The sequence below is a fragment of the Alosa pseudoharengus genome, unplaced genomic scaffold (assembly GCF_046254945.1).
Source record: "Alosa pseudoharengus isolate Yale_2024_CS ecotype anadromous, Long Island Sound unplaced genomic scaffold, YU_APseudo_1.1 YU_APseudo_1.1_scf_19, whole genome shotgun sequence".
NCBI lineage: Eukaryota > Metazoa > Chordata > Actinopteri > Clupeiformes > Clupeidae > Alosa > Alosa pseudoharengus.
The window spans coordinates 22,308,628-22,325,573 of NW_027468657.1; the positions used below are offsets into that span (position 1 = coordinate 22,308,628).

Here is a 16,946-nt window from a genome sequence, read left to right on the forward strand (position 1 = left end):
TACCATACAAACAGAAAGCTTCCCTGAATCCTAGCATCCTTTGGAAGAGGACAATCACTATATAGACAGTTGCCTGTGATTACATTTATGTATGTAAATTGAGATGAGCTTTAAACTATTTGTGCTTCATATGTAAGAAGTCTTATAGATTCTGTATAGTTATAAATGACATTCAATATACATACAGTAATTTTGATGTGTATTAGCCGCATCGCCTATCAGCCGCATGACAGTGTTTTATGGCAATTAAAAAAGACAAAACTGTGTATTGACCGCACCCCTGTGTCAATCACAGTGCCCAATAGCCCAATGACTGAATCAGAATCAGATCAGTGCTTTATTCACAAAGAAAAATGAAGTAAAGAAATGCATTCCCATGGCCTGCCCTTGTGTTTACCCTCATAGCTGAATACATTTAGCAAAATGAATGTATAAACCTTGGTTAATAGATAGGAAAATACAGTAAACGAGAAAGGCATGTGTAGCACACACCAACGGACTTATATGAAGGTGTGCTAAACTGGACTTGCCTAAACATGTGTGTTGGTTCTTTCTTCTCAGGGACAACATTTATAGTGCTCAAAAAATTTTTGTGGATGGAAAGACACAAAGCCTTCGGCCCAAGCCTGTACCAACACGTGTAAAAAGGTCAGGATTGTGTGTCTATGGAAGGGGATATGACACTGACAGAAAAACTGATGTCCTGAGGGAAGTTCTTTTGTTGATACATACAAAAGCTTGCAGAAGAGAACACACCACATGTTTCACATGTTATGCATCAAGAAAAGCTATTTCTATTAGCTATTATAAGATAATATTATATAATTAAATCATGTATTTGATATCAATACTCCTAAAAAAACTCATATTAAAATATACACAAATTTAACTATACTGATGTTTACAGAGCTAAACAAACTTTGAAGGCAAATATTTTTTTCCACATAAAACATACATTAAACTCCATCACTAAACCATAAAGTATGCGCTTACGGGAAGGCAGAGTTAACTGTGGGACGGCCCGCTCTCTAAGCTGACAGGGGGAAGGGGGTGACGGTGGTGGTGGGGGGTGGCAGTTGGACCTGCCCACTGCAAATGTCTTCTCTAGGAAAGTTGTGCCGCTGTTAGATAGTTACAGACCTCCACTCCAGCTGACTTCAGACCGGGCTTCTCAGCTAGACGAAAAGAAGGTATGTACAACCCCAAACAATACTGATTATGCTTTTCCTTTCCCCGACTCTCTCTTTTCTGCTGTACTGCAACTACTGCAAAGTGGGTGTTCTTTAGGAATGTGACATTCCCTTGCTTTGTGGCACTTCTCAGTTGGTGAAAAATGCCCCTTTCAGCCAATTCTATGGTACATTTCCTTTAGTCTGTGGATAATGAGCTTTGCTGAGAAAGATAAGTTGCTACAGAATATTGCCAGAGGGCATACTTTAAATGGAGTTCTAGTGTCTCATAGAACATTGATTAAAACTTGATTGATGACTTGCTTTATTATCCAAGACTGATGCAAAGTTTTTCCAACAGTGACAGAATAACAATGTGCTACAACTCTGTGCACTCTAATATTGTACTTTTAAACATTAAACCAGAAGTTTAACAGGAATTCAAACTCAAATATGAGCCAGTCTTTGTACTGTTTATGTCCATTTCCACCGTCTCGTTTCTTTGTTTTGTGTTGTTTGAGTTAGACCACTATGGCATTCTTTTGTGCTGGAGTATTGTGTGCCACATATGCAGCCGAGGGAGGGGTGAGAGAAATCTGGAGAAAGCAGGGGTGGAGAGAGAGAGAGAGAGAGAGAGAGAGAGAAAGAAAGAGAAGGGTCACAGAGCTTGAGAGAATTCCTTCTCACCCATAGCTCTCCCAAACCAATACTCCCATCCCAAGGAATGCGTGCAACCATGGTGATTCCCACCAGCTGTTGGGGAGTTTGTTGAGATGGTGCAGATGTCTCCTGCTGCAGCACAAACAACGACACTATCACATTGCCAGCAGTATCTCCCCAGCTGCTTGATGGTCTGCTGTTATGCTACAGGGAGAGATGGAGGATTAGATACTAGGGTGGAGGGGGGGAAAATGTCCGAAGCACATGCACACACGTACATAAACACATGCACATAGACACACACACACACACACACACATAGAGACACAACACATACACAGAAACTCACACAACTCTACAATCATTTAATTGGATCACGTAAATTCACTTTTCTGGGTCTCGCTTTGAAATGCCAAAGTGCTGTACTCAACCTCCCCAACTATCCTCTGTGAGAGCTGAAGCCTACAGATAGGATTTAGTTTTTACTTATTTATCTCAAGGACTTTTAATAGGTGTGTGTTTTTGCCTGATGTTTTGATAGCTTCTTCTTCTTCTAATCATCTTGAACCTTATCTACATTTTTTATGCCACTGGCAAAGAGTTTGACATCTCATTTCCATTTTTTTTAAGTAGTCCAACTCCAAAACTAAACACTGCAGATCTGTGTACTGAGAAGCACTGTTGTGCAGCGTCCTTGGTCCTTAGGCCATGCCAACACCAAGGACGGATCATGGAAATTTTGCATTGCCAGGCAACCCTAAGAAAGAGCCACCTACTTCAGCAGAAAGGAGCCGTTGAGCAGATGCCATTTGCTCTCTGTCTGAGTTACGTTGACTTGTGAACCAAATGGGTGGGTTGGCTCTTGGTGTTTTTTGGCATTTACTTTCCCTCCCTCCCGAGATTTTGTGGAAACCAACAGATGACTAACACCGCAGAGGTAGTAGCAGAAGCAATCCCCCTGGCCTGGCTTGGGTAGGGAAGCAGCAGGGAGAAAAAGCACCTTGGAGGATGGGTGAGAAATGGAGAGAGGTATGAGGCAGGAAGGAGGGAGGGAGGAAGGGAGGGAAGGGAAAAAAGGAAGGGGGGAAAGCTTTGAGAGGAAGGTTTAGCTTTTCAGTCCCCGGGGGGAGAGTGCAACCTGCCGATGAAACCTCTGTGAATTGGCAGGAGGCCAGCAAGCTCGAGGGCTGCGACCTGAACTCATAATACAGCCCAAGACAAACAAGAGCCTACTACTTCAGTCACCATGAGAACCCCCCCTCTCCAACTCCCCAATTTCTAGGTCTAACAACCGCAAACTCTGATTAAGTTTTTTTGGAAATGGAAATGATACAACAATCCAGGTTGTTTAACTTCCCTCTACACTTTACTTTACTGAGAGCACTAGCTACTGAACTGAGAATACTGGCTAGAAGGGGGAAAAAAGAAGATTAAGTACAATCTGGTATTAACCTGCTTCATGCTTTCTGGTTCACTGGGGCAGAAAGAATGCAGACTTAAGGAATTCCATGTAATACATTTTGTATTGAAGTTTATATTAAAAAAGACATCAAGTTTCTGATTCAAAAGCTCAAAAGATACATGAAAGAAAGACAAAAAGGATATGAAACATTTTTTGTCAGGCCACTCGTGATGCGGTTGTGTTGCTATAGGACAGAATTAGAATGCACTTTGTGGAAAACAAGCAAGCATTCACTGAGAAAACACAGACTAACAGCAAAGGACAAAGAGGAGGGCAAAAGCAGAAAGGGCTTTAACTCGTTTACCATGTGGGGTGGGAGCGGCGCGGAGGGGGGAGAGTAGTTTGGGGCCAAGATGACTTCAAAAGGTCAGGTGACTAAACTCGGGTTACATGGATACCACTTCTCAATTGGTTCCTTTTTAACTCTCTTTTGTGTGCTCTCCCCCAAGTTTAGCGTGATTAGAGTGACTCATGCATGTCAACAAGCACCCTCTCGGCAGTGGATAGAGTTTCCTGCTGTGCTTCTCAAAAATGTTTTCCTCCACAACAAACTATGGTTTCATTGTTCCCATCATTTCACCAAGTAGGTGTAGAGATTATTATTCATTCCAAAAAGGGGGTGAAAGCCTAGCGCAGTGACCTGGGGACTGAACAGACAAAAAGGAGTTTGTGATATTTACCTTCACAGGTTTTTCCCTTTTCTTTCTTTCTCCTATTTGTTCCTATTTCCTATTTTTTCTTTTTAGGAATAAATGTTTCAGAACTCAAACAGGAGTCCAATGATCTCCAGTGCTTTTGGCATGTTGACTCAATTCAGCCCCCCCCCCCCATTTCTCTCCCTGCTCTTTCCAAGTGAGGGGTCTCTGAGGGACGTGGGCTGTTTTTTCACCTCAGCACTAAACACAGCACAGATGCAGTCGGGTAATTGCCCACTAACAGACAGGTGGCTTGCACAGGGGAGGGACGTTCTATGCCAAGTGGCTTCCCCATCCATAAATCATGCCCTGCCTGCCGCACACCCTCCCCAGACCCATGATGCCATGCTTGGAACAAATAACAGTCATTGCCGTTAGGCGGGCAGGGATAAAGAGTAGTTTTGGAAACCTTCTGAGGACATTTTAGATTGCAATGATGAAGCAAAATAAGCCCTGCTGAGCCCTTCATGCTTGTATTATTATTATTATTTTCCCTCACTTAGCTTTTTTTCAAGAGGAAATGACCAAGTTGGGTAAATAAGTCTTCAGACGCATTACCTGCTTGGATCAACAGGAGGAATTGGGTATATTTCCCCATTTAGGTCATTTATTTGTTCACTGGGCTGTAGGTGAAAGGGGGGAGACGTTCAGGGTAATCTGTGTGGCACCATTTGTGCAGGAACTCTCCGCTCCAGCACCAAATGTTTTTTTCCAGACTTTTAACCACCTGTTATGTCACTCCCGACACAGGGCAAGAAATCCTTAATCCGTGTACTTTTTCGGGAAAGGCCTCCCTTTGAAAAGCATCTGCAGTGTGCCTGTTTTTTCCCCCCTCCACCACCCCTGCATCCTCAGCTTGCTTGCTTACCTAGCTAACCTCCAAATTAAATATGAACCATGAAAAAGGGATCCTTTATTTTCGACGCTGACTCTCCCTTCTTTTCGGCCCCTGTTTGATTATGTGCTCCGTCCTCCAAATAAAACAACTTGTTGTGCCGTTGCATCAGTTTTTGCTGCAGAACTGGCTGGTGTAACTGGAAGGAGGACGCAGAGTATATGAATATGTAAGGAACAGAGAGCCTTTCCAAGCTAAACACAGAGTTTGGGAGAGTTTTGGAGATGATACCATTTTTTTCACATCCTGACTCATATTACGTACAGCCTATAAGCCTGCTTAAACAGACATAATTTTTTCAAGCTTCCCTCTGCTGAAATAAGAGTCGTTTCTTCCCCCCATCTTGGGATGGGAAAGAGGATTCCTTGTGTGCTGCCGTTTGGGAGCGTCATATCCCTCAGCGTCTGCCAGCGTCCCGGTATTTTTCCACACCACAAGACCGATCAGAGGCTCGGGCAGTCTGGCTGACCTCAGCCCCCCGAATCCTAGACTTGTCTTCCCCTTCCAAGGAAAACACAGGAAGGGGAAGAGTATTGGCAGGACTTTTGGTTCTGGTGCTGGGACAGCTTTCCTCTATGACTCAGTGGCTGTCTGGCTGTCATGCGAGCCACTGCCACATTTTCAACGATCCAGTGAGCGCCTGCAGTTGAAGTCCACAAGCAACCTTCCATCTTTGGTGTTTTAGCATGCCATATAAAGAGCAGCAAACTAATTCAAAGAGAAAGAATGCCAGTGAGCCTTTTGGAAGGAACTTCAGTTCACCATAGTAGAGTTTCAATGAAAGCAATTCATTAAGACCTTCTCAAAAAATATACAACTGTGATGGTTATTTCATTTTATACTTGAGAGATAAACAACGTTGAGAAACTGTGGAGTGATGTTTGCAAGAGCACAACTCCGAAATGCCAACAATGTCTAAAATCCATAACCAAATCTCCCACACCTCCTCTCCATGTCTCCTTGGTCACCAGATATATTGTCAGAGGCCCAGGAATTTCTCAAGGTTTGACAATTAACCAATGGCATTGGAGAACGGTTGCTAAGCAAATTGTTTCAGGGTCAGCACCTTCCCAAGGCTTACAATCCTATGGACATGCTAGCGTAGCTAATGTCAATGCTGCTCCTCCTCCTATGCTAACGCACAAGTAATAAACATTTTGCTCTGACATTCTGACATGGCAGTGCCTTGTCACTGTCAATTAAACATAACATTTGTTTATTGAAGTTGAAAAGATCCAAAGGTAATTGAACAATGCCCTTGGCATGGATTTTAAACATTTAAACACAGGAGACAAGACTGGACCTGCTTTTAATTGAATGATGTGAGAGTATAAAACTAGAAGCCTCTGACACTCATGCCATTTGAAGCATTTGGATACTATGCATATCGTTCTGAAAGGTATTTTGTTGTGGATAGTTATACATGTGTTCACGGTTCCTGGATAGACTAAGCCACCTTTCATCTGCATAAAGCTGTATCAGTTGAATCATCCTGATTCAGGCTTCTTTGAACTCCTGCGTGCAGTGTATGTGCACATAGTGGACATGAAAGGTCAATCCCTCATGATGGTGTGCACTTACCAGACAATGAGACTGGAGAGCCAGAAGAGAGATGTAAAGAGGGGTAATTTTTGTTTGAGAGAAAAAAAATAAACTTGGCAAAGCGCACTGTGAAACAAAGAACCCTTATTGACCCATAGAACAAGAGCTTCACAGATAATACACTTCCTGTTCAGTGGAGCTCCCTTTCCCCCCTCCCTTATCTATCTCAGTCTCACAGATCTTTTCCTCAGTAAGGAAGAGGATGAGACGGAGCAAACAGTCGGACTGTCTATCTGAATCAATGCTTGTGTTTGGGCGTGAAACATGAAGTGGCCCAGAGAGCATCTAGCAAGTTTAATAGGGGACACAAAGGTTAACTTAAAGCTGCAGTTGGCAAGATTTTTTTGATCATATATTTACTGAAACCAACACTATGCTCCGAAAGAACAACATAAATCAGCCGGTTTTAGAAAAAAACCTGCACTTCTACCTCCACCTAGAGCCTGTTATTTGTTTTCCAAAAATCCACAGCTCCTTGTTCTTCTGGTCCAATCAGAGCAGGGCTGTGTGAGATCTGACTGTCAATCACAGTCTGGTGCAGTCTGGTGCGCACTGATGGGCACAAACTCGATGAGAGGGTGCTCGGTGGTAGTGGGGGAGGGGCATGAGAGTTGCAAACATTTAACATTTTTGGTCCCCTCAATCTGTCAGACTTGCCAACTGCAGCTTTAAAGCGGAATACATGTCAGGAAAAAAGTACATACTGTGCTGTAAGGTGGGACAGTTGATCAAGTTTAGCTTAACGTAATGTCATAGCATCAGTGGAAAAAATTACCCATCATCAAAGCAGAACTGGTGTCGTACTGACGTGTCCCAACATTCCTGTTAGTTTGAGTCTGTCAATGTTTCTCCAGTGGTGATCAAGTAAAGCTAAAAGCAACATGTAATGGTACCCTTAACAACATGTGACTATAATACCACTCTCAAGGTTTTCCTTGTGCTGTGCACCAGGCTGTTGATGTTATCCATTCCTCGCTGATAAACAATCAGTGGTATTAATACTGAGACATCTACTGCCTGTGCTCCAGCATACATGTGACAAAGATTGTGTCTCTGTTTTGCAGGCAGAAACACAACATGAGGGTGTGGATCGTCTTTCTTCTGTGCCTGGCCGGCAAGGCCTTGGCTGCCCCAGTAAGTCCGCTGGATTGACTCTGTTTGCTTTGCATTGTTTTTTTTGTGCTTTTGTACTTCTGTTGGCTAATATTAAGTCAGAGCCATTCAGTAATACAAGGATACAAGGATACAAGGAAGTTTATTGTCACATGCATATAGTTACTGGAAGTAAGAAATGCAGTGAAATTATGTCTGGTGTCAGCCTATTTGTGCATTAATGGGGGGGGGTAAAAAGTGCAGTAGAAGAGGGGGGTTTAGTAGATTAAGTGGCAAGGGCTGCATAGGTGGGGGAGGATTGGGATTGGGGGGGGGCACCAACAAGGAGCACCCAAGAGCAAGGAGCACCCAAGAGCAACAGGGGCAAGGAAAACTCCCTTACCAAGGAAGAAACCTTGGGCAGATCCACGGCTCAAGGGGCTAACCCAACTGCCAGGGGTCTTGGTGTGTGTGTTGGGGGGATGACAGGGGAGATGGGATAGTGTGCTGTGTATGTGGGGAGAGGGCAGTGTGCAATATGTGTGTTGGAGAAGCTTCCTCATGAGACAACGCCTAATAAAAAAATATATTACCACATCACAGTCGAGAGTTTAAAATGTAAATAAATTATTTTTAAATTTTAATGAGTCTGATGTCTGACTAAATCCTTGACTCGGCAAGTCTGGGAGCAAAGCAATTTCCTCTGTGAGCACTGCACGTCCTTTGTGGTATTAAAAAGAACAAATAAATCAAACATAATGCAAATGACAAACAACAAGACGCATTATGTGTCATGAATAAATAAATAAATGCTGTGTGATGTGTGCTTCTCAGACTGAGGAGGAGGCTGTTGCTGTGGACACAGTGGTCGAGGAGGAGCCCATCATGGAGGAGGATCCCGCTGTTGAGGAGCCTATCATGGAGGAGGAGGAGGTTGTTGTCGAAGAGGCAAGTCCCTTTTCCTCTCCCTCATCAAACAAAAAGTACACCAAGTAATGCAATTTCAATGAAAGTGCAAAGTCTTAAGTGTAACACAAATGAATTTAATAACTAGGCAAAATCTATTTGTTCATTTAATCCCATGAGCAAGATTCTAGGCGCAGGCATTGGTTGGTAGGCACAGTGCTCCCACACGCCATATGAAACCTTTAGTTCATGCACAAGACACTTTGCTCACTGACCAGTAGGGACCCAAAAGGTGGTTTTGTCAGACTCTCCAGGAATTCCGCTGCGTGCGTTTTGACCGAACATCGCACAACAATGGGGAGTGATTCCTACGCCCAGAACAGATGTCCTTCTATTTAAGTGTGTCCAGTTTCCTGCTTTGGGTCTTGTGGGAGTCTTAAAGCCACAGTAGATTGTAAATAGAACTCAAAGGAAGCAATTAGGTCTCATGCTTCACCACATGTGTGTCCAGATGTCTGTTGTTTTTGGACTCAAATGCATGGGGCTTGCCAGAAGACGCTTCTGCTATGTATACCTCTCTGGGTATAGTTGTTTGGGTTTCTAACATTTTTCAGTCCTGCCAGCAATACACACACACCATGGACATGGAGCCCTGACCTAAGCCAACACTTTGCATCTTGTGTCTGTGGTTTTAGGGAGAGGAGGTTGGCGCCAACCCTGTCCAGGTGGAGACTGGAGAGGAGGCTTTTGATGAGGCCATCGACATCGAGGATGTTGTCACTGAGAGTGAGTGTTTGACGTGGCATTGGCAAATAAATGTGTAAAAAAGGAAATGTTTACAAAGATGAAATATTCCTTCACAAAGCAATAATCACAATCACATACTCATTCTATAAATACGTTTAGGACTTTGAGACTTTTCTCAAGAAAACCCACACTCACTGAAGCATAAGGGGATTTTTGCAAAAATGTCATATATTTTTGTCTAGTAAAAAGGGCCAATGATACATATTCACAGGGCAAAGTAAGATTTATGAGAGTTTTAAGTTTTGCTTTAGTTTTTGTGTGTGAGACTTGTGTTGAATTTCACTGTGGAAATTACATGGAGCTGAGGGTAATGACAGGCTGTCGCCCTATCGTCCGGGCAGACCTATAATTATGTCGCCCATACCAAGGCATTATGGTCTGTTGTGCCAGCCTCCATGTTGGAGCAGAGAGGCACAAAGAGGCACACAAAACCGCAACACAACTCTGCAAGAACATGGGATTGGGACAGGTTGCCCTTTCTGTGGTCCGGTGGGGAGTCAACATGTGTTTATATGTCCCCCATTTCAGATCCCTGCCTCAACCACCACTGCAAGAAGGGCAAGGTGTGCGAGGTTGACGACACCAACTCCCCCATGTGTGTGTGCCAGGACTCCACCACCTGCCCTGCTGCCGTTGGAGAGTTTGAGCATGTGAGTGCCAGGACTAGCCAGGACTATTTACAAATACACTATACGGTTCAAAAGTTTCGGGGGGAAAAGCAAATGGAGGATCATTCTGTAAAGGACATGATTATTATTTCAAATGACAACCATTACTTCTAGCCTTGTCAGTGACTATATTTATTATTAATGTTGCCACATTTTGAATTCAAATTTATTCTATGTGTCATTCATGTCAGGTCAACATTACACCATTGAGTTATGCTTAGAATGAAATGTAATGTGTTTAATCTTTCACAACAGTAGAATTAGCTTTGAATGGCATGTTGTATCAAACTAAATATAGCTAGGTGGCTCTGGCAGTCTAGTTGGTAGGCTTTTTATTTATAGAGCCTGTTTGGGTTTCATGCAGGTTTGCGGCACTGACAACAAGACCTACGACTCCTCCTGCCACTTCTTTGCCACCAAGTGTGCCCTGGAGGGAACCAAGAAGGGACACAAACTGCACCTGGACTACATCGGACCCTGCAAATGTACGTCACCTCATCACAGAAGGCTACATGTCAGCACAGCACTCCCTATTAGGCCCAGCTTTCTCAATCACACACACACACACACACACACACACACACACACACACACACACACACACACAAACACAAACACACACAGGCACCCAATAAAAATCAGCAGAATGTCAAAAGGAAGAAAGCTTTTTGGCCTCAGAGAATATTTAACATTTACAGCGCTCACAGAACCACCCCTTACGTCCAACATGTCAGCCAGTGGAAGGAATCCAGGGATTGCCAGAGAGCTTTTAGGGAATGGTGATGGATGGCTTCTGAACTTAAGACTGTCCCTCTGGGGGAGACCTTGGGCCAAGAAAACATGGCATGGCAGGCCCAAGCTTGCTGCACGATGCTCAGCTGCAGAGGCCTCAGATAGTCCTGCTGAATGCCTCCATCCAGCCCATCCCAACCCCATAAGCCTGTGTGAGAGATAACTGCAGGGCAGACGGGTTCAAAACCAGTTGAAGTTGAAAATTGCAATGCTTAACTGTGGGCTACAGAATGTCAGAGCCACAAATGCCTGTTTTCGTCAGCTTTGATAGATGGAGACAGAGTGGTGACAACATTGAGTGGCTTTTCAATTAGTGATGCACTGACACCAAAAACACTGACATGAGTACTGAGCCAAGGAAGTGAAAATCTGACACTCCGAGGCAAAGACATCTTACACATAATGTGAATGTCAGCAGACAGCGAGCTCATGTCTTTGATGGCCATTAGAAGCCTTTAATGGATGTCTTTTGCATTCTTGCTACAAAGAGATAGATAGATAGATAGATAGATAGATAGATAGATAGATAGATATATACTTTATTGATCCCCAAGGGGAAATTCAAGAAAACACAAAGACAACACGCACATAGCATGAATGTCAGGAAATACGAATCTCATGTCTTTTCTTCGTCCGATCTGTGATGGACATGTTGCATTCTTGCCACAAAAACAGCCTGCATGTCACTTGGAATTCAAGAGACAGTGAGCTAATGTTTTTTTTTTACTTAAAATGTGTTTCATTCAAGACAACCTACACACAACATGAATTATAGAAGACAGTGGTAGCTTTTCGAAAGGTTGATTTGAAATAGGTGAATGAAACAGGCGGGTGCCTTTCTGACGCTCGATCTTTGATGGGTATGTTGTATTCTTGCTGTTCGGCAGACATCGCTCCCTGCATGGAGAGCGAGCTGAAGGAGTTCCCCCTGCGCATGAGGGACTGGCTCAAGAACGTCCTGGTGACCCTGTACGAGCGCGACGAGGACAACAACCTGCTCACCGAGAAACAGAAGCTCAGAGTGAGTGCAGCAATAACAGCACTGCTCCACAGCTCAAAGAGAAACAGCTGTGAATCACTCAAATGGTTGTCCCTGATCCTTTTTCACTGGTTGCTAATCATGGCTGTTTGAATAATTTTCCCTTTGGGGACCAAATGCAGCTCTCTTTCTCGTTCCACCTATTAAATGTCTATTGATATATTTATGTATAGAAATATTTGTGTTTCTCTCGTCTGACAGGTGAAGAAGATCTACGAGAACGAGAAGAGACTGCAGGCCGGAGAGCACTCCCTGGACCTCCTGGCCCTGGATTTCGAGAAGAACTACAACATGTACATCTTCCCCGTCCACTGGCAGTTTGGCCAGCTTGACCAGCACCCTGTTGATGGGTACGTTATAATCAGTTAAGGGGCTATACAGGTTATGGGGCTATGGTGTCATCAACCTTATTGAAGGGAGACTTTGGAAAGGACATCTCCTTGAATCCCCATGAATTTATCCTCCGTTTACAGAAAATATCATCACAGATTCTATATTAAAAAAAGTATGTTTACACACACATATTAACATCAGATTAAATTGTTCTCTTAGATGATTTATTTATGGAGTTTGGACTAAATGTGCCATAACTGTAAGCATGCCCGGTATGTAGTATGAGAAAGTATACCTTATAAGGCTTACATTCCCATTTGCTCTCACAATAAAAAAAAAAAAAGTGTTAGGACTAAAGGTACATATTAGATTCTACATACCCAAACTTCCTCCTCTGTCCAAATTCTTCAGGAGAAAATATTTACACAAGCAATGGTTTGTACCTTTTCAAAAGAGTGCAGTGCACCCTTACTTCCTCCTGCCCTGCTGTTTTATGACTGCCTCTGAACATGCTCCATGTGTAAGACTTGCTCTAAGGATATTTTCTGTGTGTGTGTGTGTGTGTTAGATACCTGACCCACACAGAGCTGTCCCCCCTCCGTGCTCCTCTGATCCCCATGGAGCACTGCACCACCAGCTTCTTCGAGATGTGCGATGCCGACAGTGACAAATACATCGCCCTGGAGGAGTGGGCCCAGTGCTTCGGCCTCAAAGAGCGTGAGTGCAACCATGATCTAAAGGAACCGAAATATCTGAATTAATAATATCATTCTCTCTCTCTCTCTCTCTCTCTCTCTCTCTCTCTCTCTCTCTCTCTCTCTCTCTCTCTCTCTCTCTCTCTCTCTCTATCTATCTAGACTATCTATCTATCTATCTATCTATCTATCTATCTATCTAAGTCAAATAACTTTTTCATCATTAACAATAAGCACCAAATCCATCAAAAATATTAGTTAGATATGTTTTGAAGCCATAGTAGAGTGTCCTCAGCTCAGCTTTTGTATCAATATATTTGTAGATATTGACATAATGGATTTATAATGATCCTTTTCTTTTTGTGTTGCTTTGCAGAGGATGTTGACAAGGACCTCGTCATCTAAATATCTGCAGTCTTTGACACTTCCTAGTTTTGATTGGGAGAGGTGCTAACCCCTTAAATTAAATTTACAGTAATGGTGCTAATCGCAATTTCTAACAATGTACCTATACCACTAAAAAAAGAGAAAAAAAATGTGCACAGTCCACATTATCCATCAAGCCGTATGGTTGAGTGCTTCTAAGTTTTACCTTTCTTGTTTGTGCAAAACGAAAAAAAAAATGTTATTGAAGTAGGCATGTGTAAAGTGGATGGTAGAGACAGCAAAGGTTGGAGCAAGTGCATGCAATGGCTTGACTGTATGTTGGCAAACTTGTAAAAGTAAAACGGGTGCACAAAGAGATATATATTTTTCACTGAATCAGGGCTTTACCTTCAAGAGTTCATGAGGCGAAGAAATGTAAAATCAAAATAAAAGACCCTAAATAAATGTCCCCTCTGCTTGCTTTATAAACTTTTAGTTGTATTTGTTGCACTCCTTGGTGGTGGATTCATTTGAGTTTTTTAATGATCTTATTAGACCAAGACACTTCTTTAAATTAAGCCCTGAACCTCGATAAGTTTTGTTTTATTTTTATTATTTTTTTATGTGCTTATTGTTCCTTGTCAAAACTGGGGTAAACATGTTTAGTGTACTGACATTTGAACAATAAAAAGGAAATATTATTTGAACTTAAGAGGATGGAATCTCGCAGGGTGAGACTATTTCTCCCTCTAACATGTTCGCTTTTATCGTTTTCATTTTTGCAACCGTGTGAGTATTATAAACTCTCTACATGAATAAAAACTACTGAATTTTCCCAACCCGACCTTTGCATGCATCTCTGCATTTCTCATATTTTTTCAGTGACTGGTGTGAGCTTCTCACCCCTCATTCACATTGAATAGCAAATCACAGCCAAGCCATTTCCCTCGGATCTGGGCGCAAATCCCTGCATTCACATGACCACAATGTACTCTGGTACCTGGAGTCAAGTGTGGCATTGCATTTTAAAAAAGCACTTCTTTGCAGATGAAAGCAGCCAACACATGAGGAGCTGATAGAAAGCACCTGTATCCAGTTTCCTTGTGTAGCAACAGATTCGGTTCACAATTGTCTTTATCGCATGCTTAGGCAGACAACTGAAATACTGACTTTTTAAATGCTTGCCCAATTTTAAAGTATACAGTACCAGCATCCTGGATATCTCACTATAGGAATGAAAATAATACATATTTGATGGAATCATAAGACCATTTCGGAGAGTTTCTAAATCATGAAATATGTGAGTTGTCAGCTACCACATCTGGACCATGAATCTATTTACCTCTGCAACAAAACACCTTGTTAGTTACTGTTTAGAATTTGTAAATTAGAGTGTGGAGAAGAGACAAATATAACTTCACACCTCACAGCAGAAGTCCATGACTAAATACATGACAGGGGGATTTTGAGTAATTTTGAGTCATTCCACTTTGAAAGGGAGGTTGACTGTAAACAGGTCTGTTCACCTCTGAAACATATGGTTTTAATCATAGAGGGCGGAGAGACCACTTACGTAATGACTGGCGTGTATGTGTGCTGGCAAAGGAAATTATTTTTTTAAACCCTGTATTTATAAAACTATATTTAAACATCAATGGTCAAGTCTGTGTGGAACCTTAGCGATTTAACACTCATATCTAACTTAACCACAGCAACCAACACATATCCCCATCTCCCGTTTTGATCAATATCATTTAGACTTCAGCAAGTAAGCTTGCATGTTTACACAATAAGTTGCAGAACATTGAATGGAGCATGGTTTTCCAGATTTTACCAATGTCTCCCCTGCAATGATTTACAGGACTGGCTGCCAGCCACGGCACTGTGTTATTTCCTAGTGTCAGTAAACACACACTGACATGAAAAACTAACAGAGTGACGGCATAAGTCTGGGTTGTCTGGGACACAGCGAAAAGGGGAGGACAGCATACGTGTTAAAAAGAAAAGAAGGTGTGCAGTCTGGGCACATGCATGCTGAGTTGCTGCGGTATATAATTTGCTTTTTTAAAGTCTTTCTTTTTCTCACAAGGAAAGAGGACTAAACTTTTAACTGAAACTTTTGACAATATCATGTCTAATATCTGCAGTGCGAGTTGGCTACACAAGGGTTACACACGAGAAGAAAACTTTTTTGGTGAGATTTCCTACTGTATGGGAATGTGAGGAGTCCCTGTGGACTTCATCCCCATGAGTCCCTGTGGAGTTCATCCGCACAGCCGGCTACAGCTCTGGGAACAGTCACATCATAAAGCTTTCACCCGGTTACCAGTCTTACCCTTCTAGCCAGACGCTCACGTCAGGAATCTCAAACAATGGCAGAGATCCAGCCACAAAGACAAGCAATGGTTCCACCCCGCGCACAACAGGGAGGAGAGAACTCTCTTTCCCTCCCTCCCTCCTTTTTTCTCTCTCCTCTGTCTCTGTGTGTACAGAATGTACAGTTCAGACTCTAACCATTCTCTTCATCCATTTATTTTTTGCTTTCACATGTCGATAGTAGACATGATGTGAAGCACAATATAAGTTACCTCAGTGTTTTTGAGAAGGGGGAAAAAGAAGAAAATAAGTCTGAAGAGGATCATTTGGAAAAGGCAAGCAGTACTACCCCCTGAAACCAATAACTTCAACAATGATTCATGAAGTCATGAACACATCCCACTGAAGCTGTCTTCACTAAAGGGATCTCTTGAAGTTTAACTTTTTTCCAAACCTGGTTGGCAATATTATTCTAGGGCTGTAAATTAACACATTCCATGTTGTTCCACTAGCTTCGCAACTAAAGGAAAAAAGGCAAATTGTATATTTACAGCAAAGTTTAGTTTCCTGGGTTGTCCCTTGATGATAGGATATTTAGCCCATCCATCAGGAATACATTATAGACTGCCTTGGGAAATTCGAGCTGTTTCAGCAAAACAAAACAAAGCAAAAAAATGTTTTTAAATGAATTTAATATATTTTGTTCGTTTAATGGTTCGAAGATGATACGTCTAAGCCCGATTGGTCAACATAGGCGGTCCCTTGAGGCAGTGTTCTAGCATCTCTCCACGGGACAGGAAGAGTGTCGCCGCCCTCAAGCGGCTGAAGTGGTGTAGGTCCTAGCCCATGGACATCTTTTTCAGAGTGCCTGGAGACGCTTTGCAGATTCTAACCAGATAAAATATTGATTTGCCTAATTACTAGCTAAGGCTACAGAGGTGTCTTATTAGCATGTGTCACAGACAGTGTGAACTATGTAAGTTCCTAAGTGGCATTCAAAATGATTAACCAAAAAACATAACCTACAGGTAATGATTTGTTGACCGTTTTTTAGGTAGCCTACACCTATCACTGCTATTACTACAATGGGTACAGTGTACTATAATCACCAACCATGTGCTACAATGTAGCAAACATGAAAGAGTCAGGCCTCTTCCAGGGCGTCTTCTAGTATCCGTTTCGATAGGCCTAGAATCTGTAGTCTGTGATAAATGTAGGCCTATTGGACTTTTACCGATAATATATTGTATTCTACCAAGACAAACAGCTTCATGAGCGTTTTATTCTGTGAGATCATATCAGATCACAATTATTTTTAAAAGATATGAACCGCTACAGTAGGATAGCCTACTCGTATGAAGCGGCAAAAATATGCACGTCGCTGACAAACTTGCTAATCTCGTCCTGTTTCATTGGTCACATGATAATAGCTCAGCCCATAACGATTGG

At 42.5% G+C, this 16,946-nt stretch overlaps 1 protein-coding gene across 1 annotated transcript; it reads left to right on the forward strand.

Annotated features, from left to right (window-relative positions):
- Positions 1 to 1,071: 1,071 nt before the first annotated feature.
- Positions 1,072 to 14,020, forward strand: sparc (secreted protein, acidic, cysteine-rich (osteonectin)). The gene is made up of 10 exons (XM_076292020.1): positions 1,072 to 1,190; positions 7,548 to 7,617; positions 8,410 to 8,527; positions 9,181 to 9,267; positions 9,817 to 9,938; positions 10,321 to 10,441; positions 11,636 to 11,769; positions 11,989 to 12,137; positions 12,689 to 12,837; positions 13,192 to 14,020. Exons 2-10 carry the CDS (start codon positions 7,561 to 7,563, stop codon positions 13,218 to 13,220), a joined length of 966 nt encoding a protein of 321 aa, XP_076148135.1. The 5' UTR covers positions 1,072 to 1,190; positions 7,548 to 7,560; the 3' UTR covers positions 13,221 to 14,020.
- The last annotated feature ends 2,926 nt before the right edge of the window (positions 14,021 to 16,946 follow it).

What these genes read in the sequence shown, in the direction of transcription:
- sparc (XM_076292020.1), top strand. Translation starts at nt 7,561, where the DNA reads ATGAGGGTGTGGATCGTCTTTCTTCTGTGCCTGGCCGGCAAGGCCTTG. An exon ending in CTACATCGGACCCTGCAAAT is followed by an intron (nt 10,442 to 11,635) that starts GTACGTCACCTC and finishes GCTGTTCGGCAG; the next exon opens with ACATCGCTCCCTGCATGGAG. An exon ending in GACCAGCACCCTGTTGATGG is followed by an intron (nt 12,138 to 12,688) that starts GTACGTTATAAT and finishes TGTGTGTGTTAG; the next exon opens with ATACCTGACCCACACAGAGC.